At 43.7% G+C, this 24,464-nt stretch overlaps 1 protein-coding gene across 2 annotated transcripts in view; it reads left to right on the top strand.

Annotated features, from left to right (window-relative positions):
• The window catches only part of KLHL20 (kelch like family member 20), a 31,461-nt gene that overhangs the window by 5,172 nt on the left and 1,825 nt on the right, over positions 1–24,464 (top strand). For both annotated transcript variants that reach the window (XM_054587749.1, XM_054587750.1), the window contains 9 exons: positions 4,511–5,084; positions 9,363–9,521; positions 10,265–10,359; positions 12,065–12,180; positions 14,074–14,257; positions 15,068–15,211; positions 19,926–20,059; positions 20,947–21,155; positions 22,786–22,892. In XM_054587749.1, the coding sequence (XP_054443724.1) occupies positions 4,511–5,084; positions 9,363–9,521; positions 10,265–10,359; positions 12,065–12,180; positions 14,074–14,257; positions 15,068–15,211; positions 19,926–20,059; positions 20,947–21,155; positions 22,786–22,892 (1,722 nt within the window). The remainder of the gene's footprint in view (positions 1–4,510; positions 5,085–9,362; positions 9,522–10,264; positions 10,360–12,064; positions 12,181–14,073; positions 14,258–15,067; positions 15,212–19,925; positions 20,060–20,946; positions 21,156–22,785; positions 22,893–24,464) is intronic.

The raw sequence follows: 24,464 nt of genomic DNA, 5'->3' as shown, positions 1-24,464 counted from the left end.
AGAGCTGCCAGTAAGAGGTCAGGGAAGTCGTCTCCGAGGGCTCTCCGAGGAAGGCTTTGGCTTTCCTGATGTGAAGGGAGAGCCACTGGCCCGCGCGTCCTTTTTCCTGGCCTCCTCCATCTCGCCTTGATTGCTGGGCCAGGGCACCCACTGCTGACCCTCGTTTGGTCTTGAGGCTGAAGAATCCGTGGCCTATTTTCAGATCAAGGGTTAACGGCCTGTCTTTCTGGCATGGAATTGGGGATGGAAGGTAGTGCCTAGAGGGTCCCCTTCTAATGAGCAGAAGTGGCACTTACAATAAGAGAGATGCTATTTCTGTTTCAAAGATGTCTATACTCAAACCACTAGTCTCTCTATTCAAGTATGTTTAGGGCTTTAAACGAGGGTCAAATCAGCTGAATCTTTTTTCTAAGAACAAGCTGTTAATTTCCATACTGACACAAAACTTTTGAAGTATGAAAGGAGTGCTGTTCATTTAGACAGAAAACAATTCCAAGCTAAGGAAAGATTCTGCTTTGGACTAAGAGGTGAAATTGATTATAAATGCTTTAGAAGCAGAGACTCTGTTTTCTAAACTTTTTATTGTGCTTCGTTTCAAATTATCTTAGCCACTTACAGAAAGATTTCCTCAATTAGGAATATTGCTTTAGAGTACAAGATCTGAGGAATGCGTGACATGATAGCTCTAAAATTTGAAGCTGACTCACACTCTTTGGGTGGATAGATATATTAATTACTGAGGGAGTTACCAAAGTTGTAATATTCCTTTGGTAAACATGAAAAATATTTTAGATATTTGATTTGTTCTTTGGTTTATGTTTCTTATCTGCACATGACTTGATGCTTCTTATTATCCTTTTAGGAGGCATCAGTATGCACGGGAATGACCCATCCCTTTACCTAGCCTGCATTTCCTTGACTTCCTAAATTCTTGGGACTTTCACCTTTACTCACGTCCACAGTTCATTTCTACTATTACCCAGTTAAACTCTCTCCGAAATCAAAAGTCCTAATAGTTTTCTGACCCTAATCTCTTGAAAGCTCACTCCATCTCTTCTTTGTCAAGGCCCACATGCCGTGGCCCCTTCTCTTTTCACCGAGTTTACTTCCACAGCCACTTCAGCCATTTTCTAGCCGTCACCTAACGCCTCCTTCTGTCCGTGGCATTTCCCAGCTGTGGGTTAATGCAGGCATGTATATTCTCCAGTCTGGGCTGTTGATTACCACAGGGAATCCATGCTGCTGTAGTCAGTCTTTAATATCATTTGGGCCAGCAGTGTCATCCAGCAATATTTCCGTGCCCTAGTCAAGGCTTACTCATTCCCCACAGCAGCTATTTCGTGTCTTACCCATTCTTCCCATGATCCTGTTACCACTCCACTCACTGCCAGGAAATGACCTACCACTCCAACTCCCAACTTCACAGAAGAAAAAAACAGAGAGAGGACATTCGGTGTGAACCTCCGCGCGCTCCTCCCATGCCCTTCCCCTGACCTCCGTGGTCTGCAGGCCAGCCCTCGGTTCGGCCCTGCACGCTTCCGCTCTTCAGGGACCTCATCATTTATTCTCTCTGTTTTATTTATATTTTTTCTTTTGTATCTTTCTTTTTTCTTCAATGTTTTTTATACTCCCCCTCTTATATTTTTAAACTTCTCCCTCAGTATGTAGTTATTTTTCAGGCTTTGACCTTTTTAGGCAGATATAGTGCTATACATCCCTTCTTTTCCCAGCCGAGGCTCTTTCTAGAAGTGCCCCCATACTCACTGTGTCTTTGTTCACCTTCAATGACGGCTGCTGTCGAGTACCTCAGGTTTTCACTGGAAGTCTGGGGACAATGGAGGGGCAAAAGTTTTTGGCCATTCATTATTTTCTCACCTGCTGTCTCTCTGTTTAGATCACAACCTTCCACCATCCTAAAAGCCTCCTTTTCCTTTTTCCTTTCCTTTCTCGTATAATTCTCCCTTCCTCCCCTTAACTCTCTCCGCTTGAAATTACTGTTCTTGTACTGAACAGTGTGGTTCTCTTTGTCATAGTCCTGATACCTCTAGAAGAGAGGTTAAAAACCAGACCCTCCTAGGTGTTTAGGGAGCTCAGTGCGTGGCATGACTTCACACAGGACCCTGGTGGCAGCTGGTGAACTAGGAGTCCAGGTCCTCCCAATGACGTTCAAAGTGTGTCCATTTCAAAACCAAAAAATACTGCGAACCAAGCACTTCTAATGGTCTTTATCATCCCAGGGCGCTCTCACCTTGCCTTTTGTAATTGAAAGGTCTAAATAAATGCTTAGAGAAGAATATAAATTGGCAAATGTGGAAGCAAGAAGACCACTTACAAGGTTATTATTTTAAAAGGTAAGGGTAGTCTCAATTAGGGCGGGGCTAGTAGGGATGTACAAGAATACTTGGATTCCAGATATTACTTGGAGACAGAATGACAGGATTTGCTGATGGGTTGGGTTGAGGTGTGGGAGGGAAGGAAGGATGCTAACATTTCCGGCCTGAGCAGCTGGAAGATAAAATTGCCTTTTATTGATCTCGGGAAGACCAGAGGAGAGACATGCATGGAGGAAGGAAGAGAATCGGGGAATCAGTTTTAGATATTTCACTGAGATACAGTGAGATTGAGCCCTGCTGGTTTGGCCCACAACCAATCGATGTTTCTCTCCCTCTATTTCTCCCTCCCTTCCCCTATCTCAAAAAATAAATACAATCTTTGAAAAGAGAGAGAGAGATGCTGAGTTTGAGTGATGGTGGGACGGTCCTATGGATGTGAACTGAGAAGTTACCCAAATCGGAGATAAGAGTCCTTGAGCCGTGCACATGTGGGTGATGGGAACCATGAGGTTACGTGAGCAGAGAGGACAGCACTTCGGAGAATGACCGCATTTGAGAGGATCCCTTCCAAGTTTGTTAACCACAGTTTATAAGAATATAGAAATTACCCATTACTTAAAGTCATAATCTATAATACAATAACAGCACTTTTTTGTGGGGAGGGGGGCTATGGTATACTTTTAAAAGAAATAAGTAGGTATGTAGAAATTAGTTTCCATATTGTACTTCGGTGAAACAAAAAATTGCTTATATCTGATTTCAGCAGTACCGTCCTTACATACATAATTAAGGTCGCAACAAACTTGCTTTAACTTCTACATGCAGTGCCAGTATTCCAACAGGAATTTTTGAGTTGGTCTTGCCTTTAATGGTGAGGTTTTTTAAAGCTTGATTGTACCACTGTTGGTTTAACCATGTGGTTCATTCTTTGAGCATCTACTACACAGCAGGCACCAGTAAGTACAGCGGTTAAAAGCCTCCTTCGTTGTACTCCTGTGGGGGAGGTAAAATTACCCTTTAACTGTTCAGCTTTATGTTTCAGCCTTTCAACAGTCAAGTGTGCACAGCACTGTTCCCTCCCGGCACCAGGAGTTAGGAACAGTTTGTGCTCTGGGGTTCACAGCCACCTCCAGGCTGTGGCCGAGCACAGAAAGGCTGAACTTATAGGTACTTGGGGAAAAAGGTTGGAGAAAGGAAGAACCATGCTCTAGGTTTCCCAGTTGATGCCTTTGGAATGCAAATGCACGGTTCTTTACTGTATATTCTCGCTTGTAAGACACAGTGGATTTAATGACAGCTTTTTAGGATTGTGAATGTTGTATTAAAGGTATGCAAAGCTGTTCTTACTAGCCGGCAACACAGCACATAGTATCCGTGTGATTGACACCTCAGTGTTCTTCAGCATCCCAGAGTTTTACGCCAAGCTCCCCTCTCATTCATAGACTAAAGAGGCCACTGAACTATGTCTGGCCCCACGCAACTACCACGCAACTACCCACAGCGCCCAGTGACACACTGCTTTTTGTAACCTGTGCTTGTGACTTGCTTTGTCTTGTTTTTTACTTTTTTAGAACCATTGTGATTGAGAGTAAAAACTGGAAACTAGGCATCTTAGGATAAAGGAAATGGAGTACTCCATACATATAGTTAATTTTTCAACCATGGCCTATTTTCCTTCTGATCTTTTCATGCAACATGAGCTATATTTTATACATTTTGTGCTGAACTTCAGAACAATTTAAAATATCACCCAGTGATAACAAGAAATAAGCATTTATATGTTTTAGGGAAATTACAAATATCACGACCTTGGTTAAACTGGATTAAGGAATTAAAGTCCATAGATCGTAATCTAGAAGTGTTTTTCATCCATTTTTATTACTGTATTGCAGGCAGTTGTAAAAGATACGGCCTAGTCTAGTCTGACTCCTGAGCTGGAAAAAGACTTGTCCTCCCCTTCATGGGAGCACACAGTAGAAGTGCTGTAATTTGAGATCAATACTAGTCATTCCTGAAGGACTTTCAGGAAGGTTACGATTCCAGAACTCTTAGAAAGGGAGCTCTTTGGGGCTTAGTTCTGTCTTTGGTTGCCCTCAGGTTTTGCGGGCTCGTGGCTCAGGAACACTTTCCTGCAGGAGTGAGCTTCCAGTGACACTGCCACCTTCTCCCCCGCCCAGGTGCACCAACATTCGACCAGGAGAGACGGGAATGGACGTAACAAGCCGCTGCACCCTCGGAGACCCCAACAAACTGCCAGAAGGGGTTCCCCAGCCCGCCCGCATGCCCTATATCTCGGACAAGCACCCGCGCCAAACCTTGGAAGTGATTAACCTCCTGAGGAAGCACCGGGAGCTGTGCGACGTGGTGCTGGTTGTGGGCGCCAAGAAGATATACGCCCACCGAGTCATTCTGTCAGCCTGCAGCCCCTACTTCCGAGCTATGTTCACGGGGGAGCTGGCCGAGAGCCGGCAGACAGAGGTGGTGATCCGAGACATAGACGAGCGGGCCATGGAGCTGCTGATTGACTTTGCGTATACCTCCCAGATAACCGTGGAGGAGGGCAACGTCCAGACGCTCCTCCCCGCCGCCTGCCTCCTCCAGCTGGCCGAGATACAGGAAGCCTGCTGCGAGTTCTTAAAGAGACAACTGGATCCTTCTAACTGCCTTGGTATTCGGGCTTTTGCTGACACACATTCATGTCGGGAGCTGCTAAGGATAGCAGACAAGTTCACTCAACATAACTTTCAAGAGGTGAGTCGTACTTAGCGGAGTGAATGTATTATTCATAATGTGTTTGCCAGGGGAGCGCTGTGGGTTCACACTCTGCTAACACATACATGCCTGGCTGGGTATTCTAACTCAATACTAAAGAAATAAGCTGTTATCAATTCTAAACCTGGTTTTTATTTTAAAGGCCAGTTTTGTGTTTATCAGTAAAAGTTAAAGTTTAGGAATTGATTGTCCCTGATCAGAGTCATAAAAGGCTAATCTCTAAGCCAGAATACAGTTGAGTAATTCACAAGGAGACAGGAGTCTGATGGGATACCTGGTATCAGTCATTGACGCGAAGCGTGTCCCTCCTGATTATGTAGATGATTCTGCAGAATAAATTATGGGTCAGAGGTTATTTGGTGAGTAACCAGAAAAAATGAAATTAGGTATTATTAAAATAATTTTTCATTAAACCTGTTATTCTTCATTTATTCATTCATTTAATAAATATTCGTAAAGCTGCTTCTGTTTTCAGCCACTTGCTCGGGAGCAAAGGCTGCGGTAATCAACAAGACCCCTGAAGCATCTGTTTTCGCAGCCCACAGCCTAGCAGGGAAGACAGCCGCTGAGTGTACAATTACACAAGTCAGTCAGCACAGAACTGGGCGCCACAGAGCAGCGGCCCTGGGTGATTTCGCAGTGTATCACAGAGCGACTTAACTTTGGTTCTAGAACAGCTCATGCAAAATTCTGAGACATAAAGGAGCAAAACTCATTTGAGGACTGGAAACAAACCTAGTGAGACTCTGTAAAAGGGGGATGTTACATAATGATTTTACAGAAGGAACAGAGCCAGACTGCGCTGGAGTTAACAGACCATGTTAAGAATTTGAAATTTAACCATTGAAGTGTTTTGAGCAAAGAAAAGACACGGTCCTTCTGCTCATCAGGGTAACCTCCAATGGATCAAAGACATAAAAATACAAAATGAAACCATGAAAATATTAGATGACATGGAGCAATTCCTTTCTAATCTTGAAGCAAAGAGGGCCTAATTGACTAACCCAGAAGGCATAGAAGAAAATATTGATAGATTTGACTGTATAAAAAAAAAATTCTGCACAGTAAAAACAATAATAAGTGAAAGACAAACTGGAACAAAATATTTGCAATTCATATCACAGACAATAATCTCCTTAATATACCAAGACCTCCTGTTGGTCAATAACCTAGACCAATAAAATGAGCTCTAAACAAGAAATTCATATTGCCCTTAAACATATGAAAATCTGCTCATGCTTGTTCATAATAACTGAAACATGGATTAAAACTACACAGAGTACTATTTTTTATCTATCAGATTGTAAATATCCAAAAGTTTGATTGCACACCCTGTTGACAAGCCCATGGAGAAAATAGCTACATTGCTAGTGTGAGTATAAATGGATACACCCTCTTTGAAAGGAAGTTCGGCAGTATCTATCAAAATTACACACTGCTGGCACACAGTTGACTGAGCAATCCGTTTCTGGAGACTTTGACTATAAATGTGCTGGAGAGGGGCACTGTTTGAGGGGGCAACATCACAGGTTTCAACGTAGAGGTAGTCAGTTGGAGACACTTGTGAGATATGTCTAGAGATATGAGCAGGCCTCTGTTTATGAGTCCACATCTTAGACAAGAGATTAGGCTGGGATTACAATTTAGGAGTCATCAATATAGCAATTAAGTCCCTGTAATTCAGCTATGGCTTGATCCTCTTTAGGCAGGATAGAATCCAGAAGCCATGAAAGAAAAGATTGATAAATTTGCATAAAAGTTTTAATCTTTTTAACAATGAAAGCACCTAAACAAACGGTAAAAAAAAAAAAAAAAAATCAATGTCAATGAAATCACCTAGCAGGAAGAGAGAATAAAATAGCCCTAAAATGTTCTAACATTACAGGGCGATAAGCCAAAGAGCAGCTGGCAGAGGAAACTAGGAATAAATAGGAGAGGAAAGCTAGGAGCGTGGGATCATGAAATGCAAAGGGAGGGATTATTTTAAGAAAGAGGAAGTGTACATATTTACAAAAACTGACTCAAGAAGAAACAAAACCAGAATAACCCTATATCTGTGAAAAAAATTACCATGATAGTGTGGGGCTTAAAATTCAGATCTCCTGTCAACTCCTGTTTGAGAAAGCAGATACTTTCAGTCATTATTTTCTTAACCTGGTTGTTTGGTTCAAGGATAGACTTCACTGCTAAATCTGCCCGAATAGTAGATCATTAATATCTCTTCTTGTTGGTGGAAGAGGAGAAGTGACATTTTAACCATACTTTGTTTATCAAAAGTATTTTTACTCTTTGTCCTTAATGCCAAACAGATACTCTCTCACACACGTTTTCATGTCTTCCTGCCATCTAATGTTTCCAGTAAGCGATGTCAGTGTCAGTACAGTGGGTCGCTTACAAACTTTAAACTTGGTAATCACCTATACATAACATTTGGTTTATAATCGCTAAGTTGTGGGGCGGGGCGGGGGGGGGCGGGGATCATGCTCTGACAAGATCCATAAAGAATGTTAAGGCACTGCACGAAAATACACAACACCCCGCTTGTACTTAAGTGAGAAATCCGAGTGAAAAGGAATTCAGAGGAAAGTAGGACGCAGCCGTGGGTTAACTCCGGCACAGGGTGAAGGCCGGCAGGCTCCATGGGGCAGCAGGTCCCGGGCTTGGCTCTGGGCTTGCTTGTTGCCGACAAAGGGTTGCCAGATATCATACAGAGTGTCCAGTTAAATTTAAATTTCAGGTGAATGACAAATAATGTTTAGTGTAACTATGTCCTGTATTTTTATTTGCTACAGCTGACAACCTGCCATAGAGAGTAGTACAATGCAGTTATTCTGGCTTCTAAGCAACCTAGCTAAGTTAAAGACGACCTATTTCATTTCCTGAAACCCAGAAGGTCTCTCCCTCAGGTGACTGAAACCATTTGCCATAAAAATTGAAGCGTTCATTAGCATTTTCTACTGTAACTGACCTTAGAGCCCTGAACTATTTTATGTTGGGATGTACATTTTTTTTTTCCTAACGTGCTTGGGAAAACATTCTTAATCAAATATTGGAATTGCTATGGCTTATCTCATATCCTGGTAAATATTCTGACTTTTCGATGAGCATGAAAATACCCTTGTCCCAAGAAGAACCCTCAGCTGCGCCAGAGGTCACACAGTTGGGACCTGAGCTCTTCACCGACCTGCCTGCATTCACGGCAGCAGGCGCGGCGCCATGCTCTGCAGGACGGGACGAACGGCCGGGGGAAGCAGCGTCCCCCCTCCCCGGGCACAGCGCCCTATCCCTCTTACTCTACGCGGTCACAGCAGGGTTTATGCAGTTCCTGAGCCCTGGGTAAAGAGAGATTATTGGTGTGTTGGTAGTGTACGTATATTTTATACACACACGTATCGGTGGGATGGACAGACAGACAAAGACCAGAGTGGGTCCGTCCTCAGAGGTTTCCCTGGGTCTCGCTCCCTCCTCCGCATACTCATTCCGGCTGGGACGTTGCTGACAGCCCTGTTCGCTGTTGGCCGGGCCCCTTCCTGCCCCTGCCCCAGACACTGCCCTGTCAGGGCTCGTCTTCCCCTGGAAGCTGTTCTTGAATTTTTATGTTTCTGGAGTTATAACTTGGTATAGTTAGTTGAGTAACTTTGAATATAAACTTTTTGATACTTCATTTTAGGGAAGAAAAGGCGTCATTTGTCTTAAATTACTTGAATCACAAATTATTATTTTTCCTAAATTTTGTGTCCTCTCTACTCTCCTTTGTATCCTTTTGAAATTAATAAACCTTATTTTTTTTAGAGCAGTTTCAGGTTCACAGCAAAAATTGAGCAGAAAGTCCAGAGTTCCTTTATACGCGGTCTCCACACGCACACCGCACACACGAACCACCCCCCACCCCCCGCCGCCGTCAACACCCCGAGCCAGAGGGGCACATTTGTCAGAACCGGTGAACCTAAATTGACACGTTACTATCACCCTAAGTCCACTGACTTGAGGGCTCTGTCCTGTTGTGCATCCTGTGTGTTTCGGCAACGCTGTGAGGACACGTCTCCTCCACTGTAGTGCTGTACCTGATCGTTTCATTGTCCTAAAAACAGCTCTGCCCGTCTTTGTTGTCTAAACTTTTCTTCTCCGGTACCGTTTTGAACTTCAGCTCTATTGAGAAATAGAGCATTGCATCCTCCCCCTTAAGGAAAATGTTGAGACAATAAATTAAGTATGATCACAGGTTTTTTTCTTTTATTCTTACCTCACTTTGAACAGGTGATGGAAAGTGAAGAGTTCATGTTGCTTCCAGCCAATCAACTCATTGATATAATATCTAGTGATGAGCTAAATGTTCGCAGCGAAGAACAGGTGTTCAATGCAGTGATGGCCTGGGTCAAATACAGCATCCAGGAGAGACGTCCTCAGCTGCCCCAGGTAGAGTGGGGATGCTTCCCGCAGAAACTGCTCTGCACTGGACGAGATAACATGTATTCAACTTGCAGGGGGAAAAGGGAAAAACAGATATTACTGCCCCTTATATTAGCCTGTAAGACCATCTTTCCAAATAACCAAGGAGATAAGTTCTCATCATTATGAACTGTTTGCTTCCTTGCTTCCTCTATTTTGCATCACCTCTAGGCTTCGGCTATAACACAGGTCAGAACCTAAGTGGACAAAAGGAACAAAAGAAAGCAAGGATGGCCTCTGTCAGGTTTCCCTTCCCTGTGGCTTGGAAAGCCCGTGACACTTTGAAAAATAAAGAGATAATAATGGGGCATAAGTGGTTACTAAATGAAATGTTTGAAGTTCTTTTTATTATGACTGTAGTCTTTAACAATTTGATAGGGTATTTTTCTAGATTACAAATAAAGAGGCCAGTTACATAAGCTAAGTATAAAGAGTGTATAACATTGCTGAAAGCTTAAAGTAGCATTTAAAGTGATATTAGTGTGCTTTGTTTTCTGATTATTCTAATTACCGAATTGGTGGTTAGAATAAATTTAAATTTAGTTTTAGTATTTATCTTCCCTCCCTCTTCATTATAGATTAATTAGATCAATAAATTAATTCAATTAAATCCCCAAACAATTGAAATCTGCCTGGGGAGCACGGGTTAGGTGTTCTCTTGCCTACCTGGCAGGTGGGTGGAGCCTTTGAGAGCGTTTGTTCCCTCGCAGGTGCTGCAGCATGTCCGTCTGCCTTTGCTTAGTCCCAAGTTCCTGGTGGGCACTGTGGGCTCGGACCCCCTCATCAAGAGTGATGAAGAATGCAGGTACGGGAAAAGACAACAGCCCAGCGTCCCAGTTTTCTCCTAATTTCCTTATTAGTATTGCTTCCTAAATATCGTGTTTCTTAGTGCTGAAAGCAGGGCAGTATTTAACAGGCCGTTCTCCTGGGCTAGGGTCGAGAGGAGGAGCTGGAAGAAGAGGACTAAACTTCCAGTATTCCATCCCATTAGCTTTTTATGCGTGGTGTTTATTGGTGTAGAAGTGGCAAAAAAGAGGTAGATCTCTAAGGTTTTAATGAAAGCTTGAATTTGAAGAGGCAATTCTCTGCTAATATAGTTTTTCTTGAGATAAATAATGCTGTTGATTCTGTCAAAAAGTGTGTCTGGAACACTTTGGCATTCCATCACATGCCCAGTTAGGGAACGGGACCAGCCTTGCTTTCTGAGACTGTGGACGAAGTTAAAGGTCTACCACACTCCTAAAGACGCTGTGGAAGGATTTCCACTAGAGTGTCGTAATGCTTATTGATTGAAACAACATGAAATGCTGTATTTACAAAGCAAACAAACAAGCAAAGCATCTACTTTATTGGGCTATCTCTGTAATGTATACAAAATTTAATAATCACTTTCCCCAGTTTGACAGACTTTAAGATACAGGTTCAAATCTGAAACCATATGGTGTTTTTAACCATCTTTTCCTAGCATGGGCTGGATATAAAAATCAAGGAGCAAGTCGGGGACTCAGAGCCCCGTCAGCTGCACCCTTGGGGGTCTGCCTGAGTGCCTGAGCGACTTGCTCTGCAATCAGGGGCCCTGGGGCAGGGGGAGGGCCGGAGGTGCATTCGCATTTCCTCTATAATCCAAAGCCTGCCCCCTTAACAGATTCGAGAGGGGGCCTTAGATGTTTGTCTTTTAAATTTAAAAAACAGACCAAGGACAGGTTTTCCCCCAGACACTTAGAGTGCTAGCAGAAAACCACAGGGATGGTGGGTGCTGAAGTCTGAAGCGAGGCTACACAGGTGCCCCTCCCTCGGATGGCACTGACTCTGAGGCAGGAAGTGGAGGTACTTCACAGAGTCCTTTGTTAACCAAGAAGCCCCTTCCTGAGGAGCTGGCCTCACCCTTTCCTGGCTCTGTGACCGTAGGCGAGCTGCTTCAACCCCTTTCCCAGCTCCAGGCTCTTCGCCTCTGTCGCTGGGGCTGTGGCAGCGCCCGTTTCATAGGCTGTGGTGGGGACTTTGTTCCTCCCCAGCAGAGTGGCTGAGAGTAAACTAGACAGTGCCACATAGCAAATCAGTATTAATGATGACATAGTATTTTTAGCAATCCAATTTTTAACCTAGTTTTATTACTTTAATTATCTACCAAATATCAAGTGCATGGCTGATATGCTTCTTTGCCAGAATCTAATGAAATAAATGAGAAAGCAAACCTTTGTAGGCTACTCATTGAGTTGTAATTTTTTCAGTTTCCCTAAGTTATTATTGGCCCCAAGCATGTGGAATCTATGGCTAGATTTGCCCTAAGATATTAAGTCATGATGGAAGTACCAATCAATCTGTGACTCCTTGTGTGACTGGCATCCTTGCTGTCACATTTGTGACCCTTGTAACATGGGCTGGCATTCATGACTTGGTCTGATTGGTGCTTGCTCCCCTTGGCCAACTTACACTTTGCTAAACCGTGTTGGGATTTGACTAACAATATCATTTAGACATTTGGAATAAAGTCAGAATTTTCTCCACAGAGACTTGGTAGATGAGGCTAAAAACTATCTCCTATTGCCCCAAGAACGACCACTAATGCAAGGACCAAGGACAAGACCACGGAAGCCTATCCGGTGTGGAGAAGTACTTTTTGCAGGTTTGGACCTTACTGTGCTTGTGACTAAACTGAACATTTCCCCACACAAAAAACTGTCATGTGCGTAGTCCTGTGGACAGTTGTGATACTCACTGTCATAAGAAACACGTAAGTCATTACAGAGCTTGACTCTTAACTCATGACCCAACAGTCGTGTTCTCCAAAACAGTGCTCTATTTTATAAAAATAAAAAACTCACTGCAGTGGGTGTTTTGTAAAAGGAATCATATGCATTAACTTATATATCAGTGTGCAGACGTCCTCATAATTACATGAAACTGTCTAAAAACAACACCTTACAATAAACAGCTCTGCTCCATCCTGGCTTTGCTGGCTGGACCGAGCCCGGGACAGCCTGCTGTGTCATTCTGCTCCCATTATTCGCCCCGGAACGTGTTGCTCCTGAGGAAAACTAGGAAGAAGTTACCATCCACCCATCATAACTGATGGAAAAAAAAAATCAGGTTTCATTTAAATCAGGACATTCAATTAATACTAAATGACAGTAAGTTTTGTGTATATTAACTTGCTTAAATTTGAATTGTGTTCTAGGATACACGCCAGGAGTTTCAGTATCAGAGGAAACTTCTTAAATTCCAAAATAAAATCTGGCTGCAATGTGAAGAGTTACGAGCATTTGAGGCAAATCAAATAGCCTAATCATTAAACCTCAGGCACAATTTAATAATGGAAGCCATTATAACCAGCTTTTTATTGGATTACATGGTTCCAAATCAAATTACTATCACTTCATAAACTATTCTTCGATACCAAAGAAAAACATAGGTCTTTAAGAAACCAGTGTACCTAAGGAATAATATTGCTGAAAAGGGATATATAATATTAGTTGAATATCCTGATTTAAATGTACCATAATAAAATAAAATGTATACTGTATATTGAGGTTCGAAATAAAGAAATGAATTTTCAGATCCACCTAGAAGGTTAGAAACATCCCTATTTTAGTCTAGCCCAGAAAGTTGTTGGGGCCCTAGACAACAGTAGTTCTCAAACGTTTTAAGGTTACAGTATCCTCAGCCTGAGTTTTTTACGCTTTAGAATCTAGCGCTTATTGGGATGGTTTGAAAGGATAACTAATTAAATGTGTCTGCCGTCACTGCACCTCTGCTCAGGGAGCACTCGGAGAAGCTTTATGGGGCTCAGCTTGAACTTGTTGCTCTGAGTTTTACTTATGAAAAATGTGACTTCTTCAAAAACGGTTCCTGATCTTAAATGTTATATTGGATATTATAGAATTCAGTCCAGACTACAGTTTAAACAGAAAACCAAATATTTTGTAATATAAATCATAAGAAATTTTGTATTAGGTTTTAGATACAAGAGGACCTATTAAGAGATCACGAGAAGAGTCAAAATCATTCTTCTCTAACAGAGTAAAAACAAAAAAAAAAAACAGACTTGTGAATTATGGTTCTTTTGGTTCTTAATTATACATGACATTTGTGTAGTGTTTTATCCTTTAGAAAGCAGTTTCTTATATATGTTATTTCATTTTAAGATTTTTATTCCTTACTTTACAAATTGGTAGTGTACAAGATTTTGCCAAGATCACAGCAGTTAGTAGAGGCAAGAGTCAAGCCTACGTTTTCTAACTAAATTCAGTGTTCTGTTCGTTAAATGTCACAGTAACTCCCAATCTAATTTAGGTTGGTATCCTTGCCCTTCTCTGTAAAATGGACCTAACACTAACTTATTTAGAATATTAAAGATTATAGCACTCCTACGGGAATAAGTAAAAGTCAACATGTTTTGATCTCCTTCTGGACGTATTTGCTAAGTCCAAGCATTAGGTCACAATTTAAAGGTAGCAATGAATAACACATTCTTTGCTTTAGGACGGCATTCTCCTGACCATTTCTGTTATTGCCCCAGTTGGTGGCTGGTGCAGCGGAGATGCCATTTCCAGTGTAGAACGATACGACCCACAGACCAACGAATGGCGCATGGTAGCCTCGATGAGCAAACGGCGGTGTGGAGTCGGGGTCAGTGTCCTTGATGACCTGTTGTACGCAGTAGGGGGCCATGACGGGTCCTCCTATCTCAATAGTGTGGAAAGGTAAGTGAGGCCGATTTGAGACGTTCTTCTCTACTGCTCACAGAGTTTCACTGGGATGTTAATTAGGAAACAGAGAGGCCTTGCTGCTTTCGTACCGCCTCTGGGGCGCTAGTCGGCAGCCTGGACCGCGCAGCGCTACACGCAAGTCCTTCATGATCCGACTGCCACGTGTTTCTCCAGTCTGTCTTCCCTGGCACGCCACTGTCCCCAAACACGAACATGCTGCTGCAGACCCACTCAGTCGCTTGGTGATCCTTGGACATGCTGTCCTTGTTCGTGCCTACTGAATGGTATTATTTATGTGAGGAAAATATGCGCGCATATAAAGAATACACGTGTGGATAGATATATACCTATTTAAAAGTATTTTACTGACAAGTCTTGTAGGATCTACACAAAAATAGGAAGAGACCAGAAACCAAGTGTAATTCAAAGGGAACTTTATAACATTCTGAAAAATTGGGCATCGTCCTGCAAACCTAAAGGTCACCAGTTAGATTCCCAGTCAGGGCACATGCCTGGGTTGTGGGCCAGGTCCCCAGTGCGGGGCACACAAGAGGCAGCCACACATTGATGTTTCTCTCCTTTCCCCTCTCTCTAAAAATGAATAAATGTCTTTAAAAAATTATATTCCTATGTAACTTATGTAAAAATGAATATAAAAATAAAAAATAAAATAGACTTTCATATGCTTTAGTTATTAATCAGTTGTATTTGGGGAAGAACATATACATATTATATGTCGGTGAATGTGTAAACACAGCCATGCTTTCTTTGTGCCATACAAACTCTGCTCTCGGTTCTTGGCAGGTATGACCCCAAAACCAACCAGTGGAGCAGTGACGTGGCCCCTACCAGCACCTGCAGGACAAGCGTCGGTGTGGCAGTGCTGGGAGGCTTTCTCTATGCCGTCGGTGGCCAGGATGGCGTGTCTTGCCTCAACATTGTTGAGAGGTGATTTTTTCAAGTCCTTTTTCATTTCTTAAAAGCATCTAGAAGGCTCTTTAAAAGAAACTGTTTAGGACACTAGGGGATCCATTGTTTACTAGATTTCCCATGGGCTTTAAGGAAAATGTTTTAAAGTCTAGAATGATGAAAGATATAACCTGATTATTTAAATTATGTTGTTATGCTGATTGAGCCTAACATTAAAGTGTTGGAATCATATTTTAAATTGCACTCTCTATATAATACCAAGCTTATCACTTCTGAAATATGTTCTTTTTTCCCAGTACTTGGGGTGTACTTACGTAAGAGTGCTCAGACTTCTCCCAGAAAAATGATTAAAGTAATAATTCTTTGTCTCATACATCTTATAAAGACTTCAAGTGTACTTAGAGAAATCTGGGTGAGCTGCCAAGGTTTATTTTATATTTTTACAAATCATTTAATTTTGGTGAAATAGAGTCTGTTCTCAATGTCATGCCCCATCAGTTCTTTGTCATTATAGCCTGGAAATTAGATTTTGGAGTCTCATGTGCTATGATTACTGGCATATTTCATCCTCGCTTCTTAAAAATGAAATGCTCATGCCTCCAGAATTTTTGAAATTGCATCACTAGTTGGGATACCATGTTTAAGCTGAAGAGTTTAACTCTGTCTTAAATGGAGATAAAGTTGCAAGTAACTCTTGAAAGCTATTCTAGTTCCCTTCTGTCTGTCAAGAAACTCATTTCCCCACTTTTAAAACTATCCAGGAGGATTCTTCTGCAAAGAGAACAGTAGCAATGTATAATTTTTAATCTCTCCAAATTCCCACATAAAAATAAATACAGCAATAGATAGCCAAGCTAAAAACCTATGGACAAGCTATGGAGCTTGTTTGCATGATAATATGAATGTTCTCAACACTTAAAAAAGGTTACAGTAGTAAATTTCATGTATAGTTACCATAATTTTAAAAAACCCTTTGGACATTTAAAATAAACGAGGGGAGAGGTATATCTGTGAACCCCAAACCCAAATGGCAGAGACAGACGGCCAGTAATGACATCCTTGTCTGTGTAGCAGGAAACAGAAGCGACTGGAAGCCTGACAGATGTAAGAACAGACACCCCTCAAAGAGCCAACACATATTTACTAGAAAGTGTAAGAGGAAAGTTGATGAACAGCTGTAATTAAGAAGGATTTTGCTCATTCCCAATATAGAGCAAGTGCAAGGGACCTACAAAAAGATCCGAAGGACAAGGGCTCAGAGGAGGGTTTCTCAGCCTCAGCGCGGCTGACGTCTTGGACCAGATAATCCCTGGCGGTGGGGCGCTGCCCTGTGCATTGCAGGATGTTTGACAGACCCCTCGGCCTCTCCCCACTGAGAGCCTGTAGCACGTGCCTCCTTGTGACAACCGACCCGTCTCCACACTTCGCCAAATGTCGGGGGGGTGAGGGGGGAGTCCCAGCTGAGAACCAGCCAGAATGACCTTCCAGAACAGAGTGCACACTTCTTGGTGCAGAATCAAAATCAAGCAGGATAAGGACAACAGATAAAATGAATAGAAAAGGCCAAAATAAAAATAGGAACAGCGAAGAAAGCCAGTGCATCTCAAGAGGGAACCAGGGTATTTTTTTTATGCTACCTGAAAAACAAGAGGGAGCTTCATGAAGTTAGAAAAATTATCACAAACCACGCACTTCCCCTTCTAAAAGTTCAGGAAAATTCATTCCATGTAAAAATCAGCAACGACAAGAGTATTGAGGTTAGATCCAATACAAAGTTAATGTAAGAAGAAAGAAGCTGCAGCAGCAGAATAACATCCCTGTAGACAGTAAAAACACCCGAAAGACACGCCTACAGAACAGATCAAAATGTAATCATCTATTTTAAAGGTGCTAAAAAGATGTTAGAAAAATGATGCAAGATGAGAAAACACTACATGAGTCAGAATTAGAAATATATTGTTGTGGATCTGACTCCAAAAGCAAGGGAAACAAGCAAAAATGAATAAGTGGAACTACATCAAACTAAAAAGCTTTTTGCACAGCAAAAGAAATCATCATCAAAATGAAAAGGCAACTTACTGAATGGTAGAAGATATTAGCAAATCATGTATTTGACAAGGAGTTAGCTTCCAAAATAGAGGGTGGGGCAAAAGTAGGTTTACAGTTGTCTGTATGAAAAATAATGCAATAATTTATAAATAATAATACAAGATAAACTCTGTTTCATGCACACGCAAATGTAAACCTGTTTTTGCCCCACCCTGTATACTAATAAGAACTCACACAACTCAACAGCAAAGAACAAATAACCTGATTTTAAAATGGGCAGAGGGTCGGAATAGACATTTCTCCAAAGAAGACATACAGATAGATGGCCATCAGGCTCATGAAAAGAGAAATGCAAATTAAAGCCACAATGAGATATCACCTCACACTTGTCAGGATGGCTCTCATCAGTAAATCAACAAACAACGCTGGCTGGTGAGGATGTGGGGAAAAGGGAACCCTTGGGCAACTGTGAGTGGGACTTGGTACAGCCACTGTGGACAACAGTATGGAGTTTCTTCAAAAAATTAAGAATAGATCCGGCAATTCCTCTTCTGGCATTTACCCAAAGAATACAAAATCACTAATTCAGAAAGATACATGCACTCCTATGTTCATTGCAACATTATTCACAATAGCCAAGATATGGAAACTACCTAAGTGCCAGCAATAAATGAATAAAGATGATGTACATATATATAGTGGAATACTACTCAGCCATAAAAAAGAATGAAGTCTAAACTTCTGCAACAACATGGATGGACCTTGCGGGTATTATGCTCATTGAAATAAGTCAGACAAAGAAACACAAATACTATATGATTTCACTAATATGTGGAATCTAAAAAATATATAAAACAAAAACAAAACAAAACAAAAACTCATAGATATGGAGAACAGATTGGTGGGTACCAGAGGGGAAGCAGGTTGGGGGTGGGCAAAATGGGTGGAGGTTCAAGTTTATGGTGATGGATGGTAACTAGCCTTTTGGTGCTGATCATTTTGTAGTGTATACAGATATTGAATTGTAATGTTTTGCACTTGAAGCTTAAATAATTTTATATACCAGTCTTCCCTAAAATTTTTTAAAAGATAAAGATCTTTTTTTTAAGCACTGTCCAGGTAGCTAAGTTAATTAGAGCATCATCCCAATACACCAAGACTGCAGGTTCAGTCTTCTGTCAGGGCACATACAAGAATCGACCAATGAGTGAATAAACAAATAGAACAACAAGTTGATGTCTCTCTCTCCTCCTCTCCCTCTGGCTCTCTCCCCACCTCTCTCTCTCAATATTAATCACTAAAATTTTTAAAGATTTTTTTTTAGAAAAAGAATGCGCTCTGTCTCCCTCCCTTTTTCCCCCTCACTTAACAACAAAGGCTATCATTTTTTAGTACCATTTTTTATTTCCCATATTATTAATATAGTTTGCTATACAATACTTAATATAGCAACAGAAATGTCCACCTATGTAAAAGTGCTCAGCACATATTCCAAATGATTTGTCATACTTATTCGTTAGCACCAGTAATTTATCAGTTAGTCCCCAGTAAAGAAAATAGAAACCATACCATATTAAATAGTTGATATTAAAAAATTAGCTGGCAGATAATGCAGGACTGAAAAGAAAATGCAAAGAGCCCAGTGAAGGCCACCATAGGAGTCCCGGGGCTGGGAAAGCCACGGAAGGAGATGAGCGGTGTTAGAGCCTGCACGTGTGGAGGGGGGTCCCACAGGCGGGGCTGTCTGCGCTGTATGGGAGGGTGGCCTGAGCAGCGGGGACTTACACCTTGGTGGGTGGGGGCGGCCCAGCTGGTTTGGGAAGGCGGTATTTCCCACAGGTGGCCACAATAGCACAAGGCATCTCACGTGCCCTTCATACAGTTGGACGTGGACACTTGTTACCAAAAGGTGGGGCTGGCTTACAGGTGTGGCAAAGGCAGCGCTACACGGCTCCTGAGGCCGGGTCTCTTGGGCACTCACTTGGAAGCACTTGCTTTTGAGGGGTGCCCCGTGGAGAGGAAGCAGACTCCCCTCCACAGGGAGGCCACAGGGAGAGGCGCCCAGCCAGTGCCCACTGCTCCAGTGCCCACTGCTCCAGCGCCTGCAGCCACCCGAGTACAGCTTCCCCGGGAAGCCCTTCCCCACGGCCACATGAGCTCAGGAAAGGACTCTGGTAAGCCCCCGCTTCCGGGGGCACGCGTTTCACGGCGCAGGTAACCGCACACTGGCGCTTGCACCTGAGGAGCTCTGAGGCCGGCCTCGGGGAGGCACAAGGCCCGTGTTGGCAGTGCTGCAAAGGGCCCGAAATGGAAGCTCACTGGGACAGAATGAAGGGCCATTGCTGAGAGCGGTGACAGGTCTGGCCAGCGAACAGAAGGGAGCGGGCTCCTCTCCTCCCTCCCTGCCTACCACCCAGCCCTTCCTCCGGTGGAGAGCCAGCCTGGCGAGGGAGAAGCGCCGTGTTCAGAGCGCAGGCCGTGGCACCGAAGTCGGAGCACAGAACAGCTCATAACTGATGCAGACACTGATTCCGAGAGGTTTTTCCCCTAATTAAGTAAAATCACAGAGCACTTGACCATAGCACGTCTGCATCCCTAGCACCTTTAGTGTGATTTCACCTTATGTGAAAAAGGCTTCGCCTCCTAAAAACATGCGTGCAGCCCGTGGTTTCTCTCGCTGCAGGTACGATCCAAAGGAGAACAAGTGGACCCGAGTGGCCTCGATGAGCACGCGGAGGCTGGGCGTGGCCGTGGCCGTGTTAGGAGGCTTTCTCTATGCCGTAGGCGGCTCTGATGGGACATCTCCACTCAACACAGGTTAGTCCCTTCCAAAGTCCATATGGTGACCCCAGAGCGACGCGTTTGCCTTACGACAGCCCCCTCAACGAAGTGTGAAAAGCCCAGCTTACCCTGCCAGGTGTTGGGAAAATCGCTTTCCCTCTCGGAGAGCGCAGCTCTTTGCCCTTCCTCTGCTCCAACGAGGCCAGTTGTCTAGTGCATCCGCAAATATTTCCTCCTCCCTCTGCTCTACAAGCTGCTGGGAGTTAATAATGAATAAAATAAACATTTTCTTAATGTGATTATTTACCTCCCCTCCACCATCTCTCCCTAGAAAACAAAACAAAAAACGAAAAAAATCACCTCTGTATTATAATCTGGGAATAAATAAAAACTTAGAGCTACAAGCAGGTTTATGTATTAATCCTTTCTATTTAGAGATAATGGATATTTCTACTTAGGATATTGTCACTGTGGCACTCAGGTCAGATTCCTTGTCAAATCTCTTCTCATCAGTGGCTAAGGATGGAGGAGGAAAACAGACAAGGGGGTACAAGAGTAGAGTTGTCGGATTCTGACAATGAATTACTAGAATAAAATGGACCTTACAGATCATACACTCTGATCCCCCCATTTAAAGATAAGAGAGCGAGGCCACAGGACCCCCAGCCAACGAGTGCTAGTCAGAACCAGAACGAGGCACCGTGACTGCAGCACACGCCCTTTCACCCACCACACCTGGAAGAAACCAGACCCCGGTGAGAGTGTGGTGGTGCCGTCCAAAGGGGCACGAGTCCTTCTCGGAAGCAGAAGTCAGATCCCTTAATGAAAATGTGTCACCCACGTCCCAGTGGCTGTGAGGAAAACCGGGGGCAAGAGGAAGTGGCTGACGGCCGCCCCCTGCGGCGCTTCCCCCCCCCCCGCAGTGGAGCGCTACAACCCTCAGGAAAACCGGTGGCACACCATAGCCCCCATGGGGACACGAAGGAAGCACCTCGGCTGCGCGGTGTACCAGGACATGATCTACGCCGTGGGGGGCAGAGACGACACCACGGAGCTCAGCAGTGCCGAGAGGTACAACCCCAGGACTAACCAGTGGTCTCCGGTGGTGGCTATGACGTCCCGCCGCAGCGGGGTAAGTGCCCAGCCAGGGGAAGCCAGCAAAACCAGCACCACGGGAGGCCTGTGCGGACGGGGAGTGCCGCTCTGTCACGCAGCGCATCGGGACAGGGCAGAAGCGCACTGTTCAGGCAGAAGAGTCCCTGCTGCTTGTGTACTGGGGATATTTTGATTGCCATTGTCTCAAGTAGTTAAATATCTTCCATTCAATCATACCTTTAATTAGACAGTCCTCTGAAAGGCATCTTCCTGTCTTATCTACCACCATCTAACTTCACCCAGGTTCATCCATATGTTAGAGCTAAATGTTCCTACCTAATGTTCCTCCGTCATGTTCCAAGGAACTGGCATGCCAACACGCAGGCTCAGGCAGGGACACGCCTGGCCCCGCCGCTGCTCTCCGCAGGCTGGCCGGAGGCCACCCCACTTGTGGCACAGGCCCGATGGGGCTGGCCTGTCACGCTCCCGACTTCCAGCCTGGGGTGGAGACCTCACCCACCCTGAGACTGGCTCAGAGTGAGAGGTGACCCACACGCCAGGTCCTGCCAGGAGTCCACCCATGGAGGACCACAGGTGGGCAAGCCCAGCAGTAGCCGAAGGCCCCGTAGTTTGCAGACAAAGGGAGTCAGTTCTGGTTTGCACGTTGGGGCACGAGGGCTTGCATGGCAGTCGCTGTGGCCCGTTCACACAGGCGCCCAGCAGCGTCATGGCCACGCTCCTGCTGTTTTCCTGGCTACAGTCTGTGGATTATATTTTCACTCATTTAGCAAATATTCACTAAACACTTCCTGTGTGCTGAGAAGGCAAAGCTGAGGGCGACACAATTCCTCTCCTGTAGGAGCTTCCATTTCAGTGAAAGAACGTTCACAGCTAACGATGAAAAACAAATTCTGACGCAGTGGCCTCTGCATCAGTGACAGGAGAACCTGCTCAGTGCTTTTGGGGCAGGGAAGAGACTTACAGAGAAAGTCACACACAAGATAGACCATGAAAGGGCGAGATTTTCTAGAAGAGGGACAGAAAACAGCAGCCAGGGAAGAGCACGTGCGAAAGTGCGGAGATGTGAACAGTGCGCAGCCTTGGCTGCGGCTGGCGCTCCGCCCAGTGCCACTGCTGCGCGGCTGCAGCCGGCGTGCGCTGGGGGTGGCGCCACCCATGGGCCCGGGGCCTCTGGAGGGCCTCAGTGACATGACAGTGACTTCAAACTCATCCCTACGTGGCAGGAAGCCCTAGAAAACTCCTAGAGGAGACTGACTGCATGGTTAGATCTGTGCTTTAAAAATACTTTTCGTGGCAATTTAGATAGTGGATTAGAATAGGCAAGTTCCAAAACAAGTAAAAAAGCAGGTTAGACGTTCTTGCTCGCTCCTAAAGAATGCTTTCCCTAAAAATTTAACAAATACATGGTTTCAAATCTGTAAATATTCTAATTGAAGGTACAATTTTATAGTTCCCCTAATTGAATAGATTTTTGTTTTTCCCTCTGTAACACAGACAAAAATCTATTAAATAACCAAGTATACCAAACAAACAAACCAGAAGGGTAAGGCTATAAAGAATTGTCTCTCATTAGAGAGAGCTGCTAGAGACGACTGCGCATGTCCCCAGAGGTGTGCCCCTTCAGCAGCCCCTGTTTGGCCCTACAGGTCGGCCTGGCCGTGGTGAACGGACAGCTCATGGCTGTAGGGGGCTTTGACGGCACCACATACTTAAAGACCATTGAAGTCTTTGATCCTGATGCCAACACGTGGAGGTAAGCGTCCGGCTTCGCTGCGAATCCCCTCGCTGCTGCCTTGAAAAGATGGGCTGGCAGTGGCCCGTGACCGCCAGCGTCAGGACGGTCAGCACACGATCTGCCTCCTGCGGCACTTGGAAGGGGGCTGAAGTTGCCCACGTTTGATGGCTTGTTTGGAATGAATTACTTTAAAGTGGCTGACATCTTACAAAATTCTTCTCTTTGTAACTGTGCAGTTTTGTGATTAGAGATGGCAAAATCGGGGGAAAATCTCCTTTCTAGGCCCATCACATTTAGCTGAGGAATCTAAGGCGCTGAGAAATAAAACGGCGTGCCGCACCAGGTTAGCGGCAGAGTTTGAATCGGAACCCAGACGTTTGACTCTCAAGCTGTCGGTGCCATTGTTTCGTGTGCTTGTGGGCGGCTTTATGCCCAGGAAAACGAATGGCAGTTACTTTTTAAAAATATTTCATTTTAAAACCAATATTTTTCCTTCAGCTTTTAAAATCCACCTAAATTATTCTATTTTAAAGTCAAGTAAATTTAAAATCACTTTTAGGTGGAGGCTACATCTTATTTAAGAGAGTTTAATTACATTAAGCTATATTTATCAGTTTAGTTTTATTTCGCTTTTAAATCTTTGTCTAACAAGTCCTTGCTAAGTACTTAAGTGGTTCTTATAATTCACATAAATCAGGTGACTCATGCATTTATTTTAAATACTCAAAAACTTACAAATTTAGCAAAATTCTCTAAAACCTCTAAACTTAAAATGATAGGTCTAAATCTTTACTCAAACATTTTTTTACTTGATTCACAAACTAGTCTGATAGATGCTTTAATATGCTCATGTTTCTTAAACATTATAAAGAATTAAAATGTCAAATATTCTCAAACAGTATAAAATACCAATACTATGAGCTCGAAGTATTTTATATCTGTACTTAGTTCTAAATACTGGCATTTTGAGGAAACAGTTTTACCTTCCACACAGTTTGGGGCCTTTCTCAATAAATTGGGCTTATTCACTTAAACAGATCCAGGGTGGCTGCCCCAGTGGTTGAGGCTGCACGTCAGCTGCAGCCACCGCCTGGACCTGGGCCCCGAGGCGGCGCACTGAGGCTTTTCTCCTGACTGTTAAAGGTCGAGTGAGGTCTGCTTCCGAGTCCCTGCTCCAAAGGCGCCAGTCTCAGAGGCCGCTCCCGCTGTGGTCTCCGTGTGCGTTTCTGATGTGAGCCTGCAGCCACTCACCCAGATTCTCATCAGCTTGAGATTCAACTCATGAATTTACTGTGTTCTTCTTATACTCTGTCTCTGGGAAAGTCACAACTTTTACATGTATTTAGATGACATTCTTGGGTTTCTGTGTCTCTCTCTCATGGCTCTGTATGGCTCAGTGGTGACAACACTAAAGTCAGACTAATGACACTGTAGCACTTTTTGCTTCTACATTACACTTTCACACCCTGCTCATTAAGTACATTATGGGCTTTAAAATGCAGCTTCTCATGTGCCATGGAAATGACCACAAAACATTTGTGTGTGTGTGTATAAAACCTGCTTTTTCTTTTTTACTCAAGATATATATAT

Source organism: Pteronotus mesoamericanus, unplaced genomic scaffold (genome assembly GCF_021234165.1).
Source record: "Pteronotus mesoamericanus isolate MK-2021 breed Mesoamerican mustached bat unplaced genomic scaffold, CSHL_Meso_final scaffold_1186, whole genome shotgun sequence".
Classification (NCBI taxonomy): Eukaryota; Metazoa; Chordata; class Mammalia; order Chiroptera; family Mormoopidae; genus Pteronotus; species Pteronotus mesoamericanus.
Note: the sequence above shows the minus strand (reverse complement) of the source record. Positions and strands in the feature narration are given on the sequence as shown.